The sequence below is a fragment of the Somniosus microcephalus genome, chromosome 11 (genome assembly GCF_052327205.1).
Source record: "Somniosus microcephalus isolate GS21.2 chromosome 11, FLI_Smic_1.0, whole genome shotgun sequence".
Taxonomy (NCBI): Eukaryota; Metazoa; Chordata; class Chondrichthyes; order Squaliformes; family Somniosidae; genus Somniosus; species Somniosus microcephalus.
In genome coordinates, this window is record NC_140997.1 from 71,762,414 (window position 1) to 71,788,068 (window position 25,655).

Sequence of the window (25,655 nt, forward strand, 5' to 3'; positions counted from 1 at the left end):
CCTGCCGCAAGCCCAGTCTGGCAGCTATGTCCTTCAGGACTCGGCCAGCTCGGTCAGTAGTGGTGCTACCGAGCCACTCTTTGTGATGGACATTGAAGTGCCCCACCCAGAGTACATTCTGTGCCCTTGCTACCCTCAGTGCTTCTTCGTGTGGTGTTCAACATGGGGGAGTACTGATTCATCAGCTGAGGGAGTGCAGTAGGTGGTAATCAGCAGGAGGTATCCTAGCCCATGCTTGACCGCAAGACTTCCGGTGTCCATGTTGAGGACTCTCAGGGCCACTCCCTCCCAACTGTATACCACTGTGCCGCCACCTCTGGTGGGTCTGTCCTGCCGATGGGACAGGATGGTGATGAAGGAGTCTGGGACATTGGCTGAAAGGTATGATTCTGTGAGTATGACTATGTCAGACTGTTGCTTGACAAGTCTGTGGGACAGTTCTCCCCAGATGTTAGTGAGGAGGACTGGGCAGGATCAATTGGTCTGGGTGTGCTGTTGTCGTGTCCAAAGCTGGTGCCGAGGTCAATGCCGGGTGGCCCGTCTGGTTTTATTCTGCTTTTCGTAGCAGTTTGTTACAACTGAGTTTCAGAGGGCAGTTAAGAGTCAACCACATTGCTGTGGGCCTGGAGTCACAAAGGCCAGACCAAGTAAGGACGGCAGATTTCCTTTTCTAAAAGGACATTAGCGAACCAGATGGGTTTTTTATGACAATACGATAGTTTCATGATCACCATTACGGATACTCGCTTTTTATTCCAGATTTTTATTCCAGATTTATTTAATTAAGTGAATTAAAATTCCCCAGCTGCCATGATAGGATTTGAACTCACGAATCATTAGTCCAGGCCTCTGGATTACTATTCCAGTAACATATAACACTGGAACGGTAGCCTAGTGGTTATCATTGGGTTTGCAAAGTTTCAACTGTTCTTTGGCGCACACAAAGATTTTTGAAGTAATTACCGGTTCGGTATCGTCATCTAGATTCACCGTGGTCAGCCTTTCAATACGGAAAAAGTTGGTTTGGGAAAACTAGAACATAAAAAAAAACTATCAACATAATTTTAGCATATGCACATGATTCCAACACAAAATAAATGAGATAGGAACAATTGCAAAAGCCATAAATGGAAATCAGGCACTTCTGATGTGAAAGCAAACTTGCAGCTCTGAACATATAATTCCTTTTTCTGGCTCTTGCGCTTTGCAAGTTTGGCCATCCTATCTTATCTGAATATCTGCCTGCCCCAATAATGTTCATAATCAATTAGCAAAAGTTCAGGAATTGGCTGTGTGCAATATTTCTATTTGACTTCAAGAATGCACGAGTGTGGATCATGCTTCACTGCCCATACCTTTTGCTCCTCGAACTCTGGATTAATAGCTGTGCACCATGCTTGCTGTCCCGCCCTGAGGCCAATCTTTCACTCAGGTTTCTAACCATATTGCTACATTTATGTTATCATATGCTTGAACTTTTGTAACAAGCCTCCTGTGAGTTACTTCATCAACTGCCTTCTAAAAATCCATTTACACTAAATCCTTATATTGTACAGTAATCTCCTGCATTCCTTTTATCAATGCAAGTTAAGCTCTTCTTCAGAAAAACGAATGGCCCAGTAATTCCGTTCCAAACGCGCGAGTACGGTCGGGGTACTCATGCGTCTGGCCGGAGGAAATGCTGGTTTTCAGCATGCACAGCGCATGCGGGGAAAACCGACATTTCCTGTCCGCTGAACGAAGGGGTTCAGAGGCAGCGCGTGCGCAGTAAAATTCCTTTCCCCCCCACCCCCCCCAAAGAGTTGCGCGCGTATAAAGGCCTCCGGTCTTTGCGCGTGGAAAAACAAGACGTAAGTATTTAGTTTTTCAGGTAAGTGGGCTTTTAGTACAATGTAGAAATTTTTTTTCCACAGGTTTGTTATTTTTAAAGAATTTACAGGTGGTAAGTTTAGTTTTAGACCCTATTTTTTTTTTTATTTTTTTTTTTCAAAAAATTGATTAATTGTTTAAAACATTTTTTTTAAACTTATTTATAGTTATTATAATCAGTGGGATGTTTTTTAAAATTTTATTTAAAGTTAAAGTAGTGCTTTGGCAGCCCATACTTTTCATGAGTTTGACAGCTCTTACTGTCAAACTCATGAATGAACCTTCCCCTCCCCTGATTGGCTGCACAGTGCTCACCTGATCCCAGCCGGCACATCGCACTAACTACGCTGCTGGATCAGGTAAGCACTGCGCGCCGACAGCTGAACCGGGCCTGTGACAGGAAATGCAAGCAGGCCCAGGCTTCAGACGTCGGCGCGCAGGGCGAGTGCAGATCGGGGGCTTGCACGCGCGGCAAGCCCCCGATCCTAATTTCAGGGCCATTACATTACTTGTATTTTAAGAAAAAGCTGCACTGGGGCCACAGCTTTTCACCATATTTATTAATGACTTGGATGAAGGAAGAGAGAGTTGTATATCCAACTTTGCAGATGACACTAAGTTAGGAGGCACGGCAACTTGTGTCGTTTGGAGCAGAACGTTACAAAGAGACAGACAGATTGGCTGAGATATTGCAGTCAGCAGCAAAGGAACGGCGCTTGCCGTTCATTACGCTTACAGCTGCTCACAGACTTTCATGGGCTTTGGCGTGGCAACTTACGGTCATCAGGAGTCTGAAACAGCGCAGTGCCCTCTACAGGTGATCTGGGACCTGTGTGAACAGGACAAGCTACAGCGTGGCTCTTTAACCAGATTGAAGAATCCTTGCTGAGGCGCGCAGTCTAAGCCAGGTAAGTGGAAGTTAGAATATTTAACACAATGCAAAATCATGTACAGAAAGCAAAATAGAGAGGGAAAGAGAGATTAAAGAGAGATAAAAGGAGAAAGAAAGAAAAAGTGGGAAAAAATGAATTTTTAAAATCTCCAACAAGATCTGAAGGAATAAATCTCCACACATGTAAAGGTAAATTTTCAGTAAATTTTGGTACTAATTAAGACTTACGAAGCTGTTAAAAATTCATTTCCATTTGAATGGACAAGCCCCAGCTTTTTCTGGCGTGTTTAGTGGGCAAGTACTGCAACTTCATGCCCTTCATGTGGTTTAAATGTAGAGTCTCTCAGCAAGGTACCGGTATAGTGAAGCTTGTGGAAGAGCAGGGCAAACTGAACAGCAACTTCCTGATTTCCGTGTTTAACTGCATATATGTGGATGCCGGAAGTTCCTGTCCAATTTACTCCTTAATAACGGTCACCTCCGACAGCCTCACCGTTAATCCTATTGCAAAATCTGGGTCATTAAATGAGTAGGCGAAACTGTGGCAGATGCCATTCAACGTGGGGAAGTGCAAGGTCACCCACTTTGGTTCCAAGAAAGACAAATCGGAATATTTTCTTTATGATCAGAGACTAGAAACTGTGGATGAGCCAAGGGTTTTTTTGGGTATTCATATGTACAGTTCACTAAAAGCTAGTGCACAGCTACAGAAAGTAATCAAAAAGGCTAATGGAATGTTTCCCTTTATTTCAAGGGGGTTGGAATAGAAAGGGGTGGAAGTTATGCAACACTTTTATAAAGCTTTGGTTAGACCAAATCTGGAGTGCTGCATTCAGTTTTGGGCTCCGAACCTCAGGAACGATAATATTGGCCTTGGAGGGGGTGCAACGCAGATTGACTTGAATGATACCGTGGCTTAAAATGTTAAATTATGAGAACAGGTTGCCTAACTTGGTTTGTATTCCCTTGAGTTTAGAAAGTTTATGGATGATCTAATCAAGGTCTTTAAAATGTTAATGAGATTCAATAGGATAGATATAGAGACACTATTTTCTCTGGTGGGGGAATCCAGAACAATGGGGCATAACCTTAAAATTAGAGCTAGACCATTTAGGAGTAAAATCACAAAAGTACTTTCTCCACACAAAGGGTCGTGGAAATCTGGAACACTCCCAAAAGGCTGTGGATGCTGAGACAATTGAAATTTGAGAGACTGAGATGGATACATTTTGATTAGGTGAAGGTATCAAGGATATGGAGTGAAGGCAGGTAACTGGAGTGGAGGTACAGATTAGCCATGATTTAACTGAATGGAGGAACAGGTTCAAGGGGCTGAAAAGCCTAATCCTGTTCCTATCTCTCTATCGTATGCATCTCTAAATGCTCACTAATTTGATTTCAAATTATGGATTTCAATAAAATGCCTGCACTGACAGACTAACTGGTCTTTAGATACCAAGTTTAGCTTTCTTTCCTTTCCTGAAAAAAGGTATGACAGACTTTTGTCTACATTGCACAAATACACAATCATTTTAACATTTTCTTATATTCAGTGCTTTCCTCTCATTTTTACTCTTCTCTACCTAAAGGCATACCATTCCATGGGTGCTCTATGGTACCCTGCCCAAAGGGCCATCAACATTCATTAATGCCAATAGGCGATCCAGATGTGGAAAACATCACAGCCAGACCCAATCCTATCTTCATCTAAAGCCATGAATGAGCTCCATGGGTGAATTTACTACCAGCCACTTACATTATCAGTGACACAAGGGTGGGAGGAGGAGAGAAGGAAATGGCAGCCCATGTCAGTCTTCTCAACTGACAGCTTCGCAAAGTATGATGCAGTAATACACGCACCAAGAAACTATTGCAACACGTGTGGCACCATGTTAACTATTTCTAAAATGCTTAGATAACCTGTTAGATTTGTTTGCTTAGAATTTACCATCAAAATAAACCTGTCAATATGAAACACCTTTATAAGCGGGAATTGAAAATGAGAATTAAGATGCAGCGAATCAAACCGTAATTACGGAAAATAATTAAAGCAGGACTGCTCTTGCACCTACTCCGAGGAGCCCACGTATTGTAACAAATTGATGAAATGCATACATGTTATATTGACTACACTTGCTGCATGTTTGTCAAGATGATGTGTGAATCTCAATAATCCACTCCAATCTCTCCCTTCTGTCTCAATTATGTGGTTACTGTGGAAAGTTTGCTCAGCAATCTATACCATGGTGTGCAAATGCAGTTTAGAGATCCATATATTCAACCAAACCCATTAAATAAGGATTTGGAACCATGCCTTTTTTTGCCATCTCTAGCCCACAGGCACCAATCCAAATGTAGCGTACCTACTGCTGCCCCAAATGAGAGTAACTGAATGACCACAATTAGCACACACTCTCACAATCACACTAACTTTCTTAGCAATTTCCTGCTTAAAGGTCCAGCGGAATGCACATCCTGTGCCATGTGGGAACTCCAGGGTGCTTCCCATGTCCTGGACAACCAAGTGCGCAGGAGGTGTCGTCAGCTGGAGGAGCTCGAGCCCCAGGTTTCGAAGCTTGAGCAGCAGCTGGCATCACTGCGGTTCATCCGCGAGGCTCAGAGCTACGTGGATAGCACGTTTCAGGAGGTGGTCACCCCACAGCTAAGGAGTGTGCGCAGGGAGAGGAGGAATGGGTGACTGCCAGACAGAAGAGGACCACTGGGCAGGTACTGCAGGAGTCCCATGAGTGCATCTCGCTCTCCAACCAGTATTCTGTTCAGAGTACTGGTGAGGGTGATGGTTCCTCTGGGGGGTACAGCCAAAGCCAAGTCCACAGGTGTCTCAGCTGTACAAGGGGTGGGGGGGGGGGGGGGGGGGGGGGGGGGGGGGTAGGGAGGAAAACACAGCAAGTAAGTGGTAGGGGATTCGATAGTTCGGGGAGCAGACAGGTGTTTCTGTGGCCGCAGACGTGCCTCCCTGATGCCAAGGTTAAGGATGCCACTGAGCGGCTGCAGAACATTGTGGGGGGAGGGTGAACAGCCAGAAGTCGTGGTCCATATTGATACCAACAACATAGGTAGAAAGAGGGATGAGGTCTTGCAGGCAGATTAGGGAGCTAGGAGAGAGATTAAAAAGCAGGACCTCAAAAAGGTAGTCATCTCTGGATTACTCCCGGTGCCACATGCGAGCGAGTATAGAAATGGGAGGATAGAGCGCGTGGCTGGAGAGATGGTGCAGGAGGGAGGGCTTCAGATTCCTGGGGCATTGGGGCCGGTTCTGGGGAGGTGGGACCTGTACAGGCCGGACAGGTTGCACCTCAACAGAGCCAGTACCAAAATCCTCGCGGGGAGGTTTGCTAGTGCTGTTGGGGAGGGTTTAAACTAATTTGGCTGGGGGATGGGCACCAGGATGTGGCATTAGAAAGGAGAAACAAAGGGCACAAAGGACTGGGAGAGACGGATAGCACTAAAGCAAGAAATAGTAAGGTATTAGGTGGGGTCAGACTAAGAGAACACAGGATGGTCTAAGATAGGCTTACAGTGTATGTGTGTGAATGCATGAAGCATAGTAAACAAGGTTGGTGAGCTGCAGCTGCAAATAGCCACATGGGAATATGATGTTGTGGCAATAACAGAGACCTGGCTCAAAATAGGGTAGGATTGGGTATTAAATATTCCTGGATATAGGGTGTTCAGGAAAGATAGGGAAGGAAAGATAGGAGGTGGGGTGGCAGTATTGGTTAAGGAGAATGTTACAGTGCTGGAGAGAGAGGATGTCCTGGAGGGGTCAAGGACAGACTCTATATGGCAGAGTTAAGAAATAATAGCGGTGCCATTACACTACCTGGTGTACTCTTTCAGCCACCAACTAGTGGGAAAAATATGGAGGAGCAAATTTGCAGGGTAATTACAGAGAGATGCAAGAACTACAGAGTAGTGATAATGGAGGACTTCAACTATCCTAATATAGACTGGGATAGTAATAGTGTAAAGGGCAGGGAGGGGGAAGAATTTCTGAAGTGTGTTCAGGAGAACTTTCTTGATCGGTATGTTTCCAGCCCAACGAGGGAGGAGACATTGCTAGATCTGGTTCTGGGGAATGAAGGTGGTCAAGTGGAGCAAATGTCAGTAGGTGAACATTTAGGGAACAGTGATCATAGTATCATAAGGTTTAGATTAGCTATGGAAAAGGACAGGGAGCAATCTGGAGTAAGAATACTTAACTGGAGGAAGGCAAATTTCAGTGGGATGAGAACGGATCTGGCCCGGGTAAATTGGAATCAAAGATTGGCAGGCAAAACTGTAGTGGAACAGTGGGCTGCCTTTAAAGAGGTAATAGTTTGGGTACAGTCGAGGTATATTCCCACGAGGGGGAAAGGCAGGGCAACTAAAGTCAGAGCTCCCTGGATGACGAAACAGATAGAGAGTAAGATGAAGCAGAAAAAGAACGCATATGACAGATGTTAGGTCGAGAATACATCGGAAAATCAGGCTATATATAGAAAGGTCAGAGGGGAAGTGAAAAAGAAAATAAGAGGGGCATGAGAATAGAATGGCAGCTAACATAAAAAGTAATCCAAAAGTCTTCTATAGGCATATAAATAGTAAACGGGTAGTAAAAGGGAGGGTAGGGCCAATTAGGGAACAAAAAGGAGACCTACACATGGAGGCAGAGGGCATGGCTGAGGTACTAAATGAGTACTTTGCATATGTCTTCACCAAGGAAGAGGATGCTGCCATAGACATAGTAAAGGAGGTGGTCAAGGAGATACTGGATGGAATAAGAATTGGTAAAGACAAGGTACTAGAAAGGCTGGCTGTACTTAAAGTAGATAAGTCACCAGGACCGGATGGGATGCATCCTAGTATGCTGAGGGAAGTGAAGGAAGAAAATCGCGGAGGTACTGGCCATAATCTTCCAATCCTCCCTAGAAACGGGGGCAGTACTAGAGGACTGGAGAATTGTGAATGTTACACCCTTGTTCAAAAAAGGGTGTAAAGATAAACCCAGCGACTACAGGCCGGTCAGTTTAACGTCGGTAGTGGGGAAGCTTTTAGAAACAATAATCAGGGACAAAATTGTGGATTAATTAAGGAAAGCCAGCACGGATTTGTTAAAGGCAAATCGTGTTTAACCAACATGATTTGAGTTTTTTGATGAGGTAACAGAGAGGGTTGATGAGGGCAATGTGGTTGACGTGGTGTACATGGATTTCCAAAAGGCATTCGACAAAGTGCCACATAATAGGTTTGCCTGCAAAGTTGAAACCATGGAATAAAGGGGACAGTGGCAGCATGGATACAAAATTGGCTAAGTGATAGGAAATAGAGAGTAGTGGTGAATGGTTGTTTTTCGGACTGGAGGAAGGTACACAGTGGTGTTCCCCAGGGGTTGGTACTCGGACCACTGCTTTCCTTGATATATATTAATGACTTGGACTTGGGTGTACAGGGCACAATTTCAAAATTTGCAGATGACACAAAATTTGGAAGTATAGTGAACAGTGAGGAGGACAGTGATAGATTTCAAGAGGACATAGACAGGCTGGTGGAATGAGTGGACAAATGGCAGATGAAATTTAATGCAGAAAAGTGTGAAGTGATACATTTTGGTAGAAAGAATGAGGAGAGGAAATATAAACTAAAGGTACAATCCATAAGTGGGATGCATGAACAGGGAGACCTGGGGGTGTATGTGCATAAATTGTTGATGGTGGCAGGCAGGTTGAGAAAGTGGTTAAAAAAGCTTACAGGATCCTGGGCTTCATGAATAGAGGTATAGAGTACAAAAGCAAGGAAGTTATGATGAATCTGTATAAAACACTGGTTCGGTCTCAACTGGAATATTGTGTCCAATTCTGGGCACCGCACTTTTGGAAGTATGTGAAGGCCTTAGAGAGGGTGCAGAAAAGATTTACGAAAATGATTCCAGGGATGAGGGACTTCAGTTGCGTACATAGACTGGAGAAGCTGGGGTTGTTCTCCTTAGAGCAGAGAAGATTGAGGGGAGATTTGATAGAGGGTGTTCAAAATCATGAGGGGTCTAGACAGAGTAGATAGAGAGAAACTGTTCCCATTGGCAGAAGGGTCAAGAACCAGATTGAAGGTGATTGGCAAAAGAACCAATGGCGACATAAAAAAAACCTTTTTACTCAGCGAGTGGTTAGGATCTGGAATGCACTCTGCCTGAAAGGGTGGAGGCGGCAGACTCAATCACTGCTTTCAAAAGGGAGTTGGATAAGTACCTGAAAGAAAAACAATTGCAGGGCTACAGGGAAAGGGCGGGGAAGTGGGACTAGCTGAGGTGCTCTTGCAGAGAGCCGGGCATGGGCTTGATGGGCCGAATGGCCTTCTTCCATCTTGTAATCATCCTATGATTCTATGATTCCCCTGAGGCACTTAGCTGAACGCTAGATTTATTATGTATAATCTGGTCTTCAAATCTACATTCCACTTAACAAAAATGTGTTTACATCTTAAAGAATATTCCTTTCCCACCCCTTTAAGGAAGCTAGGTCCAGTCAGGACACTTCAGTAAAACGCACTCCCCTCGAGGCTTCTCAGTACATTCTGTACCTGGGACTTTGGTGCAGCCTCATTATAAAATCTACTGTGAGCCTCTTTTTAATGATTATTTTCTCTGATCCCAATGGAAACATTAGATTTAAAGTTTTAACTTCAGCAAAATGAAAACAGAGGACAAGTGTTTACCAATAACCGTATGTTCAACTACAACTTCAGCAAATAGATTTGTGAAATGAGAAAGGAAAGCATCGAAGACGGCAGGTGACATTTACAAGACCTAGTTTGAACACAAATGTACTTCTTGCTTTTCTAGACTGTTTCAGAACATAAAAGCAGAAGGCAGTCAGTTTGATTCTTATCAGGATTTTGAAAGCTTTGACCACAGATTTACACATTTCCTCAAAATCCTCTAACCCACATAACCTGATTGTGATATTTTAACTGTAAATGGCCAGAAATAACCTCCGCTTGCTCCAAAACACAAGCGCAAATTACAAGTTTCAGAATATTTGTCCCCGAGCATGGTCAACCTATGTCTTTTATAGAATAATCACTCCGCATCAGGTTCAGTTGCACCAGTACAAGAAAATAGCAGCAACTTCTGGAAATCAAACGCTGGATGTACACTGCAGGTACCTCAACAGCTTTAAAAGAGAAAAAGACAGGTTAACAGTTCAGGTGTAACCCTTCATCAGAACTGAAAATAAGCAAGCATGTTTGTCAGGGGGGGGGGGGGGGGGGGGGAAGAGAAAAAAAGGAGCAACAAGAAAATAATGCAATTGCAGAAAGGAATTTATTAGTTGAATAACCTGCAACCTGCTTAAAAGGCAGGAAATCCTCAGTGAAGCAATGAAAAGCCATTAAGAGGACACAAGAATATACAAACAGCCAAAATGCTGAAAAGGTATAGGAACAGCTCACACAAGGAAGGCGGCAAGAAATGGGGGAAAACAAATCTAACATTAATTGACTCGGTTCCTTGCAACTTGCTCCATTTGCCCATTGTAATCATAATTTCCAAATGACCTCAAATTCTGATCCTAATTCTTTAAAGTTTCCTTTAGAGTTTTCCACAACTTTTTACATTTCTGACTGCACCCATCAGATGTCAATTTATAAATAGTCAGAATTACATATAGTTTACAGTGTACATCAGCTCTATGTGGAACCGCACAAAATGCTATACCACTACGTGACAGTACCAGCCTCTCTGCACAAACTTGCCTACCCTACTTGTGGCAATTGCTAGCAATTCGAAAGCACTTGAGAAATGGTCTATGTTGTCCCCCTCTTTAGAATCTGAATAACCCGTTCTGATCTGCCAGTGATATTTCATTCAACTTGTCATTAACAATCGGTCACCAAAGGATATAAATGACCTCGCCCCTCCCTATCGCTATAATCTCCTCCAGCCCCACAACCCTGAGATATCTGCGCTCCTCTAATTCTGGCCTCGAGCATCCCCGATTTTTATTGCTCCATCATTGGTGGCCGTGCCTTCAGCTGCCAAGGCCGTAATCTCTGGAATTCCCCCCCCCCTAAACCTCGCCACCTCTACCTCTCTTTTCTCCTTTAAGAGGCACCTTAAAATCTACCTCTTTGACCAAGCAATTGCTCATCTACCCTAATATCTCTATGTGGCTCGGTGTCAAATTTTGTTTTATAACACTCCTGTGAAACGCCTTGGGACATTTTACTACATTAAAGGCGCCAAATAAATACAAGTTGTTGTTAAAAGCAAAAGCGCCATGTTGACTGTTTGTAGAGTCCTGTTGACTGGGAGAATATCTGCAATCAAGAGAGTATTGTGATGAACAAGAACACATGATTGTTTAAGAATCATGGGGTCTTGGGAGCATCTGGCGTGATTATATATACAGGAATTATGATTGGTGGAAATATCATGAGCCAAACAGGGACGCACCTCATTTATAATTGGGTACTCAGGAACTAAGAGGACCTACTGTATCGAAAGAAAATATTAAATCAGACAGCCTTTGTGTGGAAAGATGGAACAAAGGAGACAATATTCCAATCTGGTAACACACAAGATTTGGACTAATGTCCAGACATCCTGCGGTTACTATGATCAAAGACGGCTCCTGGAATGTGGTAAACAAGTAATGTATAATCATTGTGGAACACCTCCGTTCAGTCTGTAAGGGTGACCCCAAGCTTCTGGTCGCCTGTCACTTTAATTCTCCGCTCCACTCCCAGTGAACTCGCCGTCCTCGGCCTCTTGCACTGTTCCAACGAAGCTCAACGTAAGCTCGAGGAGGAACAGCGCCTCATCTTTCGATTAGGCACTTTACAGCCTTCTGGACTCAACATCGAGTTCAACAATTTCAGACCAAACCTCTGCCCCTATCATTTTTTTGTTCTCTCTCACATGGACACTGTTGATCATCCTGCCATTGCCATTTACACTTCATCTAGAGTCATCTTTTGTTTCTTAACTTGTCCCATTACCATCTCCTTTTGCCTTGCACCATCATCCCTTTTGTCTCTTAATCTCTCCTGCCTTCCATCCCATCACAGACCTTCCCTTTTGTTCTTTCCTCCCCTCCCCTCCATCTCCAACTTTTTCCTGTTCTGTCGAAGGGTCATCGACCTGAAACATTAACCGTTTCTCTCTCCACGGATGCTGCCCGGCCTGCTGAGTATTTCCAGCATTTTCTGTTTTTATTTCAGATTTCCAGCATCTGCAGTATTTTGCTTTTGTATTAATGTATAATCAGAACTTGTCAGAACAGACTCTAGGAGATAGCACACTGAAGCCACTGTACTTCTGCTCTCCAGAATGAGGTTATGGTACCCTTTCTGTATTTTTCAGTGCTGTTAATAAAGTCAAATACAATTTGTTTTGTGCTGATTATCTGGTGTCCAAAACCATTGGACTCCCATCATTAGAGTCAATTCAATTAACTTGCCACTAAGTGTTACAAGTTAAGCTAGCTCATTACATAGAATTTACAGCACAGAAACAGGCCATTCAGCCCAACACGAATGTAGAAGACCGTATCCTCACGGTGAATTTAATAACAAAACTTCAAAATGTTTGAGCCTTTTGCATTTTTTTTAAAATCTTCAATTTTGCTGGTTGGATATTGAGCTGTCAAGTGTATTGTTCTTAAAGTATTTCCATCCCTGTTTATTTTAATTGAGTAGTGTGCAATTTGGCATCTAAAGAATGACCTATTCAAAGTTGATTAGGCATTCGCTACTTTTTTGTAAAAGTAAATGAAACAAACATTTGAGAGCACACATTCTGTAGGCAAGCTCTCTCACTATAAAAACCAAACCTTATGCACAAAGTAATCTGGGATAACAACCCTTTTATCATTGTTATGGACTGGAAATAGCATGGGGTCCCACTATACACTTGATCCCTATAACTAAATACCATAAGAGTAGGCTGAAAACTGCAAATCAAGTTTGATAAACAAGATTAGCAAAACGAAGATTAGAACAAGAAAACTTCCTGCGGCTCACGACTTGAACTCCCCCTTCCATTCCCATTCTTCACTTCTCAGACTTTGGCTTCCTTCACTGTCCCAATGAAGCTCAACACAAGCTTCAAGAACAGTACCTCATCTTTTTGCTGGGCACATTGCAACCCTCTGGCCTTAATACTGAGTTTAGTAACTTCAGGTCTTAGCTAAACCATCCATTCTCCTGACAGTAGACGACGCTTGCAATGTGGGAAGGGTCTATCAGTGGTTAGGAAGAGGGGAGGTAGGTTGACATTTGGGTTGGAGATAAAGAAAGAAAAAGATTTGTATTTATATAGCGCCTTTCACAACCACCAGACGTTCCAAAGCACTTTACAGCCAATGAAGTACTTTTGAAGTGTAGTCACTGTTGTAATGTGGGAAACGTGACATCCAATATGCACACAGCAAGCTCCCACAAACAGCAATGTGATAATGGCCAGATAATCTGGACTTTTTTTTAGTGATGTTGATTGAGGGATAAATATTGGCCAGGACACCAGGGATAACTCCCCTGCTCTTCTTCGAAATAGTGACATGGGATCTTTTACGTCCACCCGAGAGAGCAAACTCGGTTTAATGTCTCATTTGAAAGATGGCACTGCCTTCAGTCCTGCACTGGAGTGTCAGCCTAAATTTGTGCTCAAGTTTCAGGAGTGGGATTCGAATCCACAACCTTCTGACTCAGTGGCAAGAGTGCTACACTACATCAGAGATCCTTCGTCAGAGTACAGGCAGACGCCTGGGCCCTTAGTATGAGCCCATCCTTTTCTTCCTTGGTTAACCCATGTTTCACTTGTAGTTTCTGTTTAAAGTTCATTTCTGCTACACATGCAACTTTTATTTTTTTCCCTTTCTTTATTTTTCATGCTTTTATTGCACATAGATCCCATGTGACTTTTCACCGACCCACCCCCATTCTGAACATCCTTCTGTTCTTTTGATAGTGTAATTTAACACATGAACTCCCTTTCTGCAATAGGTGTGTATTTGTTGGTTTTCTCCCCTCTTTCTTTCCAACCTTACTAAAATGCCTGTTTATCTCACATTCATTAATCTGATGTAGGGTACATACCAATAATCTCAACTTGTATTTTCTTCTTACGTGGTCCCTAGGCTAGCCTGGAATAGAAGGATAGGCTGAGAGGGTTCGAAGAAGAGGGTTGGGTGGGGCTCGTGTGGAGCCTCTATGTAACTATATGTAACTATGTGATAACCAATCCACACCTAGCGCACAACTCGAGGAGCACTAATCCCATTCCTACCCAAAAATTGTCTCGCCGGGTCGCAGCCTCCCCTGCTGCATGTGCATTGAAGTCTCTCAATGATTCGCTCACCAGAAATTGGGGTTACACAAATAAGCTCATTAAATTAACTGTAGAACTGTTCCTTTTCCTCTTCTAGGCTCATTAATAGTTGATGCACAGACACTCATGATGGTAGCACAGCGTCCTCATGACAGAGGAATACATTCACGCCCAAAGGCAAACTCTCCAGTTTGGCGACCACGTTGGTACAAATTGCAAGCCCAACACCAGGCAGTGCCTCACCAGAAGAATGTATAACTTACATTATCAATTGCTGCTCAGTTTTAACAAGACCAAGGACTAAGTTTTACTCGGCCAGCACACAGTCAGCAGGATTATTCTCTACCTCACTTGGAAATTAAGTGATCCCAAATACGAGAAGAAAACATAGAAAAATCTTCCCAGAAAACTAAGACACACTCAAACACTGCAGCTCAAATCGGTTTCTGCTGCAAAACTCAACAATCTTTGGTTTTAGAAAAAAATTGCCATTCAAAGTAACCTCACCTGTTTTAAGTGATCTGGCTTCTGCCTAAATTTGTACAGTTGGCCTTTCCCTGCTCAAGGTGCCCATCGTGACATCCTGCACCCACATAATGTGTTCAGGAAGAAGAGTAGTGACGTTATGACATTAATACCATGGCAAAAATACACAAGAGCTAGGAATTTTACCCACCCCCATTTGTGCACATCATTATATTAGAAACATAGCAACAGGAGTAGGCCTTACAGCCCCTCGAGCCTGTTCTGCCATTCAATGAGCTCAAGGCTGATCTGTATCCTAACTCCCTTTACCCACCTTGGCTCCATATACCTTAATACCCTTGGCTAGCAAAAATCTATCAATCTCAAATTTAAAATTAATTGAGATAGTAGCTAATGCTTTTTGTGATAGATGCTAGCTCAATTAATAATTTTAAATCCGAGATTGACAGATTTTTCTATTGGGGAGTGGACAGCTCTTTCAAACAAACGACATAGGCATGATGAACCGAATGGCCTCCTTCTGTGCTGTATCATTCGATGGTCTCAGGCTCTCACTGATTTGTTCTAAACTTGTTCCTTAAACACCAGAGCAAGCTTCACGACTTAAAGCATTGAACCCTTTACATGCTATAAAGCACATGCAGGATTCAAATACTTTTGAATCTAAATTGTCTAAAAATGAAGTTCTATGAGGAAATCAGTCATAAAGATAAGGCAAGACACAGCAGCAGACTTGCAATCCAAATCTACACAACACATCTCTCAAGACTACAGCCATAATGTGTGGGCTGTCTACCAGTTAATCTTGACATCATGGGACAAGAGTATACAGCATGAGGGATCATTAAATTAAGGTGTAGTTGCAAGCGTGACAAATACAACAACAACTTGTATTTATATAGCGCCTTTAACAAAGTAAAACGTCCCAAGGCGCTGCACAGGAGTATTTTAAGACAAAAAATTTGACACCGATCCACATAAGGATAAATTAGGGCAGGTGACCAAAAGCTTGGTCAAAGAGGTAGGTTTTAAGGACCGTCTTAAAAGGAGGAAGAGATGTAGAGAGGTGGACACGTTTAGGCGGGAAATTCCAGAGCTTAGGGCCTAGGTAACAGAAGGCGCGGCCACCAAAGGTTAAGCGATTATAATCAGGGATCCTCAAGAGGTCAGAATTAGAGGAGCGCAGCTATCTCCGGCCTTGGGGGGGGGGGGGGGGGGGGTGCTGAAGGAGATTACAGAGATATGGAGGGGCGAAGCCATGGAGGGATTTGAAAACAAGGATGTGAATTTTGAAATCAAGGCGCTGCTTAACCAGGAGCCAATGTAGGTCAACGCGCACAGGGGTGATGGGCGAATGGGACTTGGTGCGAGTTTTGGATGACCTCATGTTTACATAGGGTGGAATGTGGGAGGCCAGCCAAGAGTACGTTGGAATAGTCAAGTCTAGAGGTAACAAAGGCATAGCTACCATATACAATCCTGCATCAAGAGCAAAGGAGGTTGAGGGATGATTTGATAGAGGTGTACAAGATTATGACGGGTTTGGATAGTCTAGACGGGGAAAGGCTGTTCCCAACAGTTGATGGTACAAGGATGAGGGGACACAGATTTAAGGTTTTGGGCAAGAGATACAAGGGGATGTGAGGAAAAACTTTTTTTTTTTTTTTATTAAAACGCAGTGAGTGGCGAGGACCTGGAACTCGCTGCTGACGGAAGTGGTGGAAACAGAGACACTCAATATTTTCAAGGGAAGACTGGATAGGCAATTGAGGGAAATAAACTTGCAGGGCTACAGGGATAGAGCAGGGGAATGGGACTGACTGGATTGCTCTGCAGAGAGCCAGCACAGACTCAATGGGCCAAATGGCCTCCTTCTGTGCCGTTATGACTCTATGGTAAGTGTATTGCTGTTGCCTTCAGCCCCAGAATCTGCACAATTAGCCCAAATCCCCCTTCCTTCGAAGAGAAACATTTCAGCTGTACAGTTCTGAAGCAGTCTAGTAATCACACAACTACACCAAAAGCTGCCCACAACCAGTCACCCATGATATGCAGGTCTTTTAGGGATGTGTTTGACTTACAAGGAATTTGACTCTCCCAAGCAATCAGGGGACTTGCTGAACAATTGTCCATTTAACCTGTGCAGATAGCATTTGTGAAAGCAAGTCTGTGACAGAGAGATATAAAAGTTCCTTACTCAAAGAAAGACTGCTACTGTGGGCAAGTATTTTGTGAAAATACTCTGAACGCTGACGTGAGACTTCCAACATCCATATGATGTTTTTGACATAAAATAGAAAGCCTAACAAAAATTTGCGAGATGATTTCAGAGTTGTAATCGGAGCACAAATTACATTTTCCAAACTACTCAAGTTTCATTCATGGGTACCATATCATGTAATCTGATAAGTTTAAAGGTTGTCATTAATGGTTTGCAAACATTACCATAATGCAGAGATCAGAATCACAGCCTTGCACAGATAGCATGGAGTGATTACAGCATCTATGCCGATATACTCGACCTTTTAAATTTCAGGTTATTAATTGGAACTTAATACAGCACAAGAGTGAAATGCTTCGGAAAAAAACTGAACCGACCTCCTAGTTTGAAACTTCATCTGAATAAACTCTATGGTGAAATGCTTTTAAAAAAACGGTCGACTAGCCCAGCAGCAGCAACTTTTGTCTTAACAGACAATACAGATTCACAACTATTACCTAAACTCACTTCTTGTTTGCCAATAAGCGCGTGATTAAGAGGACAGAAACATGGCTTTACAACTAAACTCGTCCAAGGAAGGAGAAAATAATCATGAAATCTTTTATTATGTGTTTTTACTCATAATCGCAAAACAACTCTGCTACAACCGTGCCTTTAAGCAGCCGTGGCGGTTCCATAAACAGCAGCCTGTTGTGGCAAGCGGCCGCCGTGTGTTCGGTCCAAACAATCCCGCCGAGAGCCGCCTGAAAGCGCCCAGAGGCCACCACCTGCCGGGCTCTTACCTGCCGGGGCGCCCCCTGCGACTGGGAGGCGGTAGGTGAGCCGTTCAGTAACGGAGTCGATTCTCCGGGTCGAGCCTCGTCATCCTTACTGGACCAAGAAACTTTCTTGGCTACATTCGCCATCTTGCCGCTCCCGTGTTGTCAAGAGACGCGCAGCCAGGTCCCGTGACCCCCCCCCCTGTACGGCGAGCACAAGGGTTCACGTGCGCTGCGCCCAGTGCACTTTACTGCTCGAAACAGCTCCCTTGTCCTGTCCTTCCTCTCCCCAATCCCACTCTCACCCTCACCCCAGGGAACTAGCAACAAAGGCTCACTACATCTCATTTGTTCTTTTGATATTTTGCATGCTGAAATAGTGCCCAGACCGCAAAATAAATGTTTTGAAAAAGTTCCTCAGGGAAATCTGCTAATTTAAAGTGGCAGGAATAAAAAATGTTTTTATATAAACTGGGACGGACAAGAAATTGGCTGAAAAGTAGAAAGTACTGGTGGGAGAAGTGGAATGCCCCAACAACTGCTGTTAGGAATCCAATTGCTGCTACACATAGTTCTTCCCTGCCTCTCTTCCGCGGCCATGTTCGCGCCCAGGTGGCCCTGGAGATGGAGCACGCAATGTCCGCAGGCACGCTTGAGTCCTTCCGCGACCAGTGGGCGCCGCGGGGACTGGAGTGCATTATCAATCCGGACAACCAAATTTTAATTTGATTTGTTAAGTTTTATTTAAAGTTTTATTAATTTACAGTCAATTTGTTTAAACACCCCATCAAAAGAGTACACACAGTTCTTCCCTGCCTCTCTTCCGCAGCCATGTTCGTGCCCAGGTGGCCCTGGAGATGGAGCACGCGGTGTCCGCCGGGACGCTTGAGGTCTTCTGCGACTGGTAGGTGCCGCGGGGACTGGAGTGAATCATCAATCCGACCAGCCAAATTTTAATTTAATTTGTTAAGTTTTATTTAAAGTTTTATTAATTTACAGTTGATTTGTTTATCCACCAAAACTAAAAGAGTACACACAGTTCTTCATCCTGGCCAATCGAATTTTAATTTAATTTGTTACGGTTCTTTTAAAGTTTTATTAGTTACAGTCCATTTGTTTAATCACCAAAATCAGAAGAGTACACACAGTTCTTTTAAGCTATTTCCTACCGACTTGCAACCTGGAATATCTTCCTCTTGCTGTTAAAACATTGAGATAACATTAAAGTAACTTTTAATAACAATTAAAGATGGCCAGTTCTGACAAAGGGTCATCAACCTGCACCATTAACTCTGTTTCTCTCTCTACAGAGGCTGCCTGGCCTGTTGAGTATTTCCAGCATTTTCTGTTTTTATTAAAGATGTACAATATTTGGGTTTTGAGCCTGAAAATATAACACTCCTAAAACACCGTAATAAAAGCACAGTTTGACTTATTCAATCCCTGTAAATCAGTGACCCTGAATTTGTATTGTATTGTACATTGCAAAACACAATTGTATCCTCTGACTCACCGTGAGCAATACTGTAAACAGATGACTCTGCCTTCACTGGTATTTTAAGAACTGATACCCAATTAGGAGATTCTGACAATCTTTTCTTAACCATTGATTTTGCAAATATTGCTCAATTGTCTTCATGTTGTGCTATTGAGATTGTGTTCCAGATATGACTGCATCTGTCATTGATTTGCAGAAGAAAACTTCACTTTTACCAGCTTAGTTCTTATATGCATGTTGGAAGTTATTCATGCCATATTATAGTGGAAGTTATTTTTCTTAGTCCCTTATCAAGCAAGGCCAGGCAAAGTGAAGAAGGTGGGACCTATCCCAGATTAGTAACTATATAATTGTGTGGAATGCACCAGAAATTAGAACTTTACTGGTAATTTGACCATACAATGCCATAAGGAACACTAGTTATTATTGAATGATATAATTATGCACAAGTACACACTTGTAAATGTGAAATAGTTTTAGTGACATTGCTTGAAAGTAGTCTTATTACTTTGTAGTTATCATGTGGTCTATTAATTCATCCCTCCCTAAACTAAGTTTTTTTTCCCTGTGTGGTGGTATAACATATTTATTCATAATTGACAGCATTACTGGGTCTTATGAGTACAAACCTTTTATTGTTTAACCATGTAACTGAGCATCCAAAAATACCCAGGTCTAGACAAATGTACTAATATGAACACTGCAATTGAATCTTTCCACTAGCTAACTTCTTTTTGAAAATGATCGTGTATATAATTGTGCTTAAAAGAAATGAATTGTGTTGGAAGCATTTTTCCCATTATAGGAAACGTTATTGTTAAATGACACTGTCAGAGAATGCGGAGTCAGGGGATAAGTAGCAGAATGGATAGTGAGCTGGCTTCAAGACAGAAAGCAGAGAGAAGGGGTAAAGGGTAGCTATTCAGAGTGGCAGAAGGTGAGAAGTGGTTTTCCACAAGGATCAGTGCTGGGACCACTGTTGTTCAAAATTTATATTGGCCCAGTAATTCCTCTCCCAACGCGTGAGTACGGAAAAGAAATGAATTGTGTTGGAAGCATTTTTCCCATTATAGGAAACGTTATTGTTAAATGACACTGTCAGAGAATGCGGAGTCAGGGGACAAGTAGCAGAATGGATAGTGAGCTGGCTTCAAGACAGAAAGCAGAGAGAAGGGATAAAGGGTAGCTATTCAGAGTGGCAGAAGGTGAGAAGTGGTTTTCCACAAGGATCAGTGTTGGGACCACTGTTGTTCAAAATTTATATTGGCCCAGTAATTCCTCTCCCAACGCGTGAGTATGGACGGGGTACTCACGCGTGTGCCCGGAGGAATTGCCGGTTTTCAGCATGCACAGCGCATGCAGGAAAAACCGGTATTTCCTCTCCTCTGACCCAAGGGGTTAAGAGGCTGAACGCGTGCGACTACACAGGCAGCGCGTGCGACTTGGATTTCCTTTATTTTTAGAGAGTTGCGCATGTGTAAAGGCCTCCAGTTTTTACGCATTGAAAAACCACACGTAAGTACTTAGTTTTACAGGTAAGTGGTCTATTAATACAATTTATAAAAAAAATTTCCACAGGTTTATTATTTTTAAAGAATTTACAGTAAGGTAAGTTTAGTTTTAGCCCTGATTTTTTATATTATAATTTTTTTCAAATTTTAAAATTATTGTTTAAAATAGTTTTTTTACAGTTATTTATGGTTCATTTAAGTAGTGCAATGTTTTTTTTAATTTTCTTTCAAGTTTAAGTAGTGTTTTGGGGCCAGGAGTTTTCATGAGTTTGACAGCTCTCACTATCAAACTCATGAATGAACTTTTGCAACCTCCCATTGGTTGCCCTGTGCTCACGTGATCCCAGCCGGCTCATCGTACTAAGTACGCCGCTGGGTCACGCACGCACAGCGCGGCAGGACCTCAAGCGGGCCAGTGAGAGGAACTGCAATGCGGGCCAGGATTGAAATGTCAGCGCGCCGGGTAAGTGCACATCGGGGGCTTGCACGCGCGGCAAGCTCCCGATCCTAATTTCAGGGCCATTAACGATTTAGACTTTGGAATCAAAAACACAATTTCTAAATTTGCGGATGACACTAAATTGGGGGGGGGATAGTCAATACTGAGGAGGACTGCAACAAATTACAGGAAGACATTAATAAACTTGCAGAATGGGCGTATAATTGGCAAATGAATTGCAACACAGATAAATGTGAGGTATTACATTTTGATAAGAAAAATAGGAATATTGGAAAATACGAATCTAAATGTGATAGAAGAACAAAGGGATCTGGGAGTACAAATACACAAATCACTAAACGTAGCGACTCAGGTTAACAAGGCCATAAAAAAGGCAAACCAAGCACTAGGGTTTATTTATAGACGGACAGAATTGAAAAGTGGTGAAGTTATGCTAAACTTGTATCGAACCTTGGTTAGACCACACTTGGAGTACTGCGTACAATTCTGGTCGCCATATTATAGAAAGGATATAGAGGCACTGGAGAGGGTGCAGAGAAGATTTACAAAAATGATACCAGAAATGCGAGGGTATACCTATCAGGAAAGGATGGACAGGCTGGGGCTCTTTTCTCTTGAAAAAAGAGGCTGAGGGGTGACCTAATAGAGGTCTTTAGAATTATGAAAGGTTTTGATAGAGTGGATACAGAGGGAATGTTTCCAATTGTGGGGAAGAGCAAAACTAGTGGCCATCAATATAAGATAGTCACCAAGAAATTTTGAGTTGTTGGGAAAGGTTCGTAAGTATTGTGCAGCTGACACTGTAATTATCTATAATCCTACATTACATTAGGATTACATAGGATATACAGCACAGAAACAGGCCATTCGGTCCAACCAGTCCATGAGTGGTGAGAATGTGGAACTCGTTACCACAGGGAGTGGTTGAAGTAAATAGTATAGATGCATTTAACGGGCAGTTAGATAAACATATGAGGGAGAAGGGAATAAAGTTAAATGAGGAAAGACGGGAGGAGGCTCAAGTAGAGCATAAACGCCAGCATGGACTGGTTGGACCGAATGACCTGTTTCTGTGCCATATATCCTATGTAATCCTATTTAATGTAGGATTATAGATAATTATAGTGTCCACTGCACAATACTTACGAAGCTTTCCCACCAACTTGATACACTCATTTCAGGGGTCGTTCAGCCAGATTGCCTGCCTCTCTTCCGCGGCCATGTTCGCGCCCAGGTGGCCTTGGAGATGGAGCACGCGGTGTCCGCCGGCACGCTTGAGTACTTCCGCGACCGGTGGGCGCCGCGGGGACTGGAGTGCATAATAAATTTGGACAACCAAATTTTAATTTGATTTGTTAAGGTTTATTTAAAGTTTGGTTAATTTACAGATAATTTGTTTTTTGGTCCAATCAAAAGAGTACACTCATTTCAGGGGTCGTTCAGCCAGATTGCCTGCCTCTCTTCCGCGGCCATGTTCGCGCCCGGGTGGCCCTGGAGATGGAGCACGTGGTGTCCGCCGGCACACTTGAGTACTTCCGCGACCGGTGGGCGCCGCGGGGACTGGAGTGCGTTATCAATCCGGACAACACAATTTTAATTTAAGTTGTTAAAGTTCATTTAAAGTTTTGTTAATTTAAAGTCAATTTGTTTTTGTATTTAATCAAAAGAGTACACTCATTTCAGTACCAAGTAAATATTCATGTCACTTTTGCCTCAGTTATGCTGCAGGTTGTGTATTCCAGTAGAAATTCATGGGCCCCGATGAAGTAAGATTTAAAAATGAGCGTAACAGGGCACGTTTAGTAGAACGAAATTGCGGCAGCAAAATGTTTAAAGATGAAATGTACTAATTATTCGTATGTTTCATTGCAGAAATGACCATACCAGTTTAGAGAGATGAAACTTACAAAAAGAGACACTGACATAACCCTTTTCTGGAAAAACGAAACTTAGTAGTGGTCAAAAGAGAGAATGACTCGTTTCTCAGAAATCACATGTCCTGATGACTCATTTCCAAGAAATCAGAGGGTCCACAGGCCCCTGCAGTGAAAAGTGAAACTTATGTTATAGGCTACCTTGTATAAGTTGGACACACCTAGCTAGTGATTAATGTATAGACTCTTAAATCGATTGGACCTCTTGTAGTAGGAGGTCTCGGAATATGTGTAAAACTGTGTAAACCTCAAGAGATTTGGTGGAGTCGGAGCCTTGTGTTGGGACGCAAGAGCCACAGCTCCCCAAGCCTGAATAAACCGTTTTTACTTCAATTATTGGGTCTGTCTTTCTTACAACAAGCCAGTGTCGTCGACTTTGTATATCACTTAGTCCGCACTTTGGGGGCTTACATCACCCGATTTTCGGCTTGTGTGGGAAATGGTCGAATTTCCCCGAATGTGGGGTTTCTGACACATAAAAAAGGGTCAGCCAGCCCCACGCAATTTTCCCTCAATTGGCCAATTAATTCCCAGCATGTGGGAAGCCTTGCTAATTGTCTAAATCGAGTCAGAAATCCCCACAGTATGATGTCATCATTCGTGGTGCTTTCAAGGTCCATGGCAAGCACTGCATCCTCTGAAGGCTTCCAAATGAACCATACAGGATGGCAGAGGAGCCTGCAGCAGCTGTGGCCAGTGCCAGACCCCGAGCTGCCTTCAAATTCGACGAGGCTTCACTGCAGGCATTATTGGATGGGGTTAGGGCCCACAGGGAGGTCCTCTTCCCTAGGTCAGGGAGGAAGAGGCCTCCCACTGAGACCAATGCTGCATGGATGCAGGTGTCAGCAGATGCCAACTCGCTGGGAGTCACCAGAGGAACCTTGGCATTACATCTGTAACTCCTTCCTTTACTCCCCCACAGTACCATCCAGAGCCCCCGTCCTCACTGTGGAGGAGGAAGAGGCTGTGCAGCCAGACTCCTCAGAGGAAGCTCCAACCTCTGAGGGTGCAGCGTCAGCAGAAGTAAGCGTACCCAGCACCAACGCAGGCACTCACACCTCGGCGGGACCTTTGGGACATAGAGTAGTGTTGTCACCTGGTGTTTCACAGCTGACAAGTGAGCCTCAGCAGATTCTGGAGACAGGGACAGCAGTGGAGAGTCCTCGTCGGAGGGCGCAGGGCTCTGCCAGCTCAGCTCAGCTGCGCTGCATCTCGCACTCTGCCTCTGGGTCCATCCGCAGGAGAAGAGGTGATGGATCTCCATGCACAGATGCAGGAGTCTCTGGCAGGTTTTGTCTCCAGGGTCGCTGCGAGTGTGGAGCGAATGGAGGAGTCCATAGCGACCATGAGCAGAGCCTTTGTGGAGCCATTGGTGCATGAACGCATCACCATGGAAAGGTTGGCAACCTCCATGGAGGAGATAACTCACCAGCATACGGAAAACATGGTGAGTGCTCATAAGAGAATGACATCTCTTGAGGAGCGTTGGCCATCTGTTGAACAGAGAAACCAGATCTTCATGGAAGTCCTTCTGAGTAGGACTGCCAGTGCAGAAACGGGTCCCACTGGCCCCCTAAAGCGCAGCAAGGTGCTCTCAAGCCACTTCCAAGCGCTGGCCCCTTCTGGCTTGTGCAGCTTCAGTTGAGTGAGCAGCAGCCTGGTGCTCCTGGTAATCATCCTGCTGTTCCTGGTTCTGCTGCTGCCACCTCTGCTGTTGGAGATCCTCTAATGCAAGGAAGGGAAGGTGCCAAAGGCCTCCCATGCTTCTAGCAGATGCCTCGGTTGAGGAGGTCCTGAGTTAGGGTGGTGAGAGGGCCTTCCCAGGAGCTCACATTGAAGAAGTGTGTGAGGCTCTAACTTTCTGCAGCTGCTCCTAAGGCTTCAAATAGTTCCCCCAAGCCTTGATCAACAAGGTCCTGCAGCCTGCAAATGCTGCCTCTTTAAATATCTTCAGCCCTCAGCGACCTGCTGCTGCAAGCAAGCAAGCCAGCTGTTTTCACGCCAGCTCTCATCGGCGGGGTTCCCCGCAGGCGGGTTTCAGGTGGGGAAAGCCCCAAAGTCGCAACGGCACGGGAAAATCGTCCTTAACAAGGTGATCATTGGTGATTAGTGTGCCGATGAGCAGTCCCGCCAGCGGCGGGCGGGACTGAAGCGGGGCACGTGGAAATGGCGGTCCGAAAGTCAGACGGGGCGGGGAATCAGGCGGGGGGGTCCCGACCTGCTTTTTCCGTGATTTTCGGACCACGGCCGCATGAGAAGCCGCCCGACAACTGCCCGAAAATCGGGGCCATGGTCTTTTGCGCTGCTTCAGTGCAACCCTACTCACCTATCGTGGTGCTTGGAACATGCTTGCGAGAGGCAGTCCCCTGCTACTAGCCATATGCGGCAGCTGCTGTAATTTTAAATTACTGGGCCAGAATTTGCTGTAACTGGGCATCTAACGGCACTTGCAGTTAGTTAGACTTGTCCCTGCACCTTTCAGCTTAAAACATTGGGCCAGTAATTCCGGTCCCAACGCGTGAGTACGGACGGGGTACTCACGCGTGGGCCCGTTGGAAGTGCCGGATTTCAGCATGCACAGCGCATGCGCGGGAAACCGGCATTTCCTCCAAGGAGTTCAGAGGTCCAACGCGTGCATGCAGGACTCTGCGCGCACGCGTTGAACTTCCTTCTTTTTGACAGGTTTGCGCGTGTGCAAGGGCC

The 25,655-nt window shown here is 44.0% G+C and overlaps 1 protein-coding gene across 1 annotated transcript in view; it reads right to left on the reverse strand.

Moving 5' to 3' along the window:
• Positions 1-17,819, reverse strand: part of clcn7 (Cl-/H+ antiporter 7) — a 113,291-nt gene extending 95,472 nt beyond the window's left edge. The window contains exons 1-2 of the mRNA XM_086000851.1: positions 17,574-17,819; positions 964-1,032 (exon numbers count right to left, since the gene is read on the reverse strand). Coding sequence (XP_085856977.1) covers positions 964-1,032; positions 17,574-17,696 — 192 coding nt within the window. The 5' untranslated portion in view covers positions 17,697-17,819. The remainder of the gene's footprint in view (positions 1-963; positions 1,033-17,573) is intronic.
• Between the last annotated feature and the right edge of the window lie 7,836 nt (positions 17,820-25,655).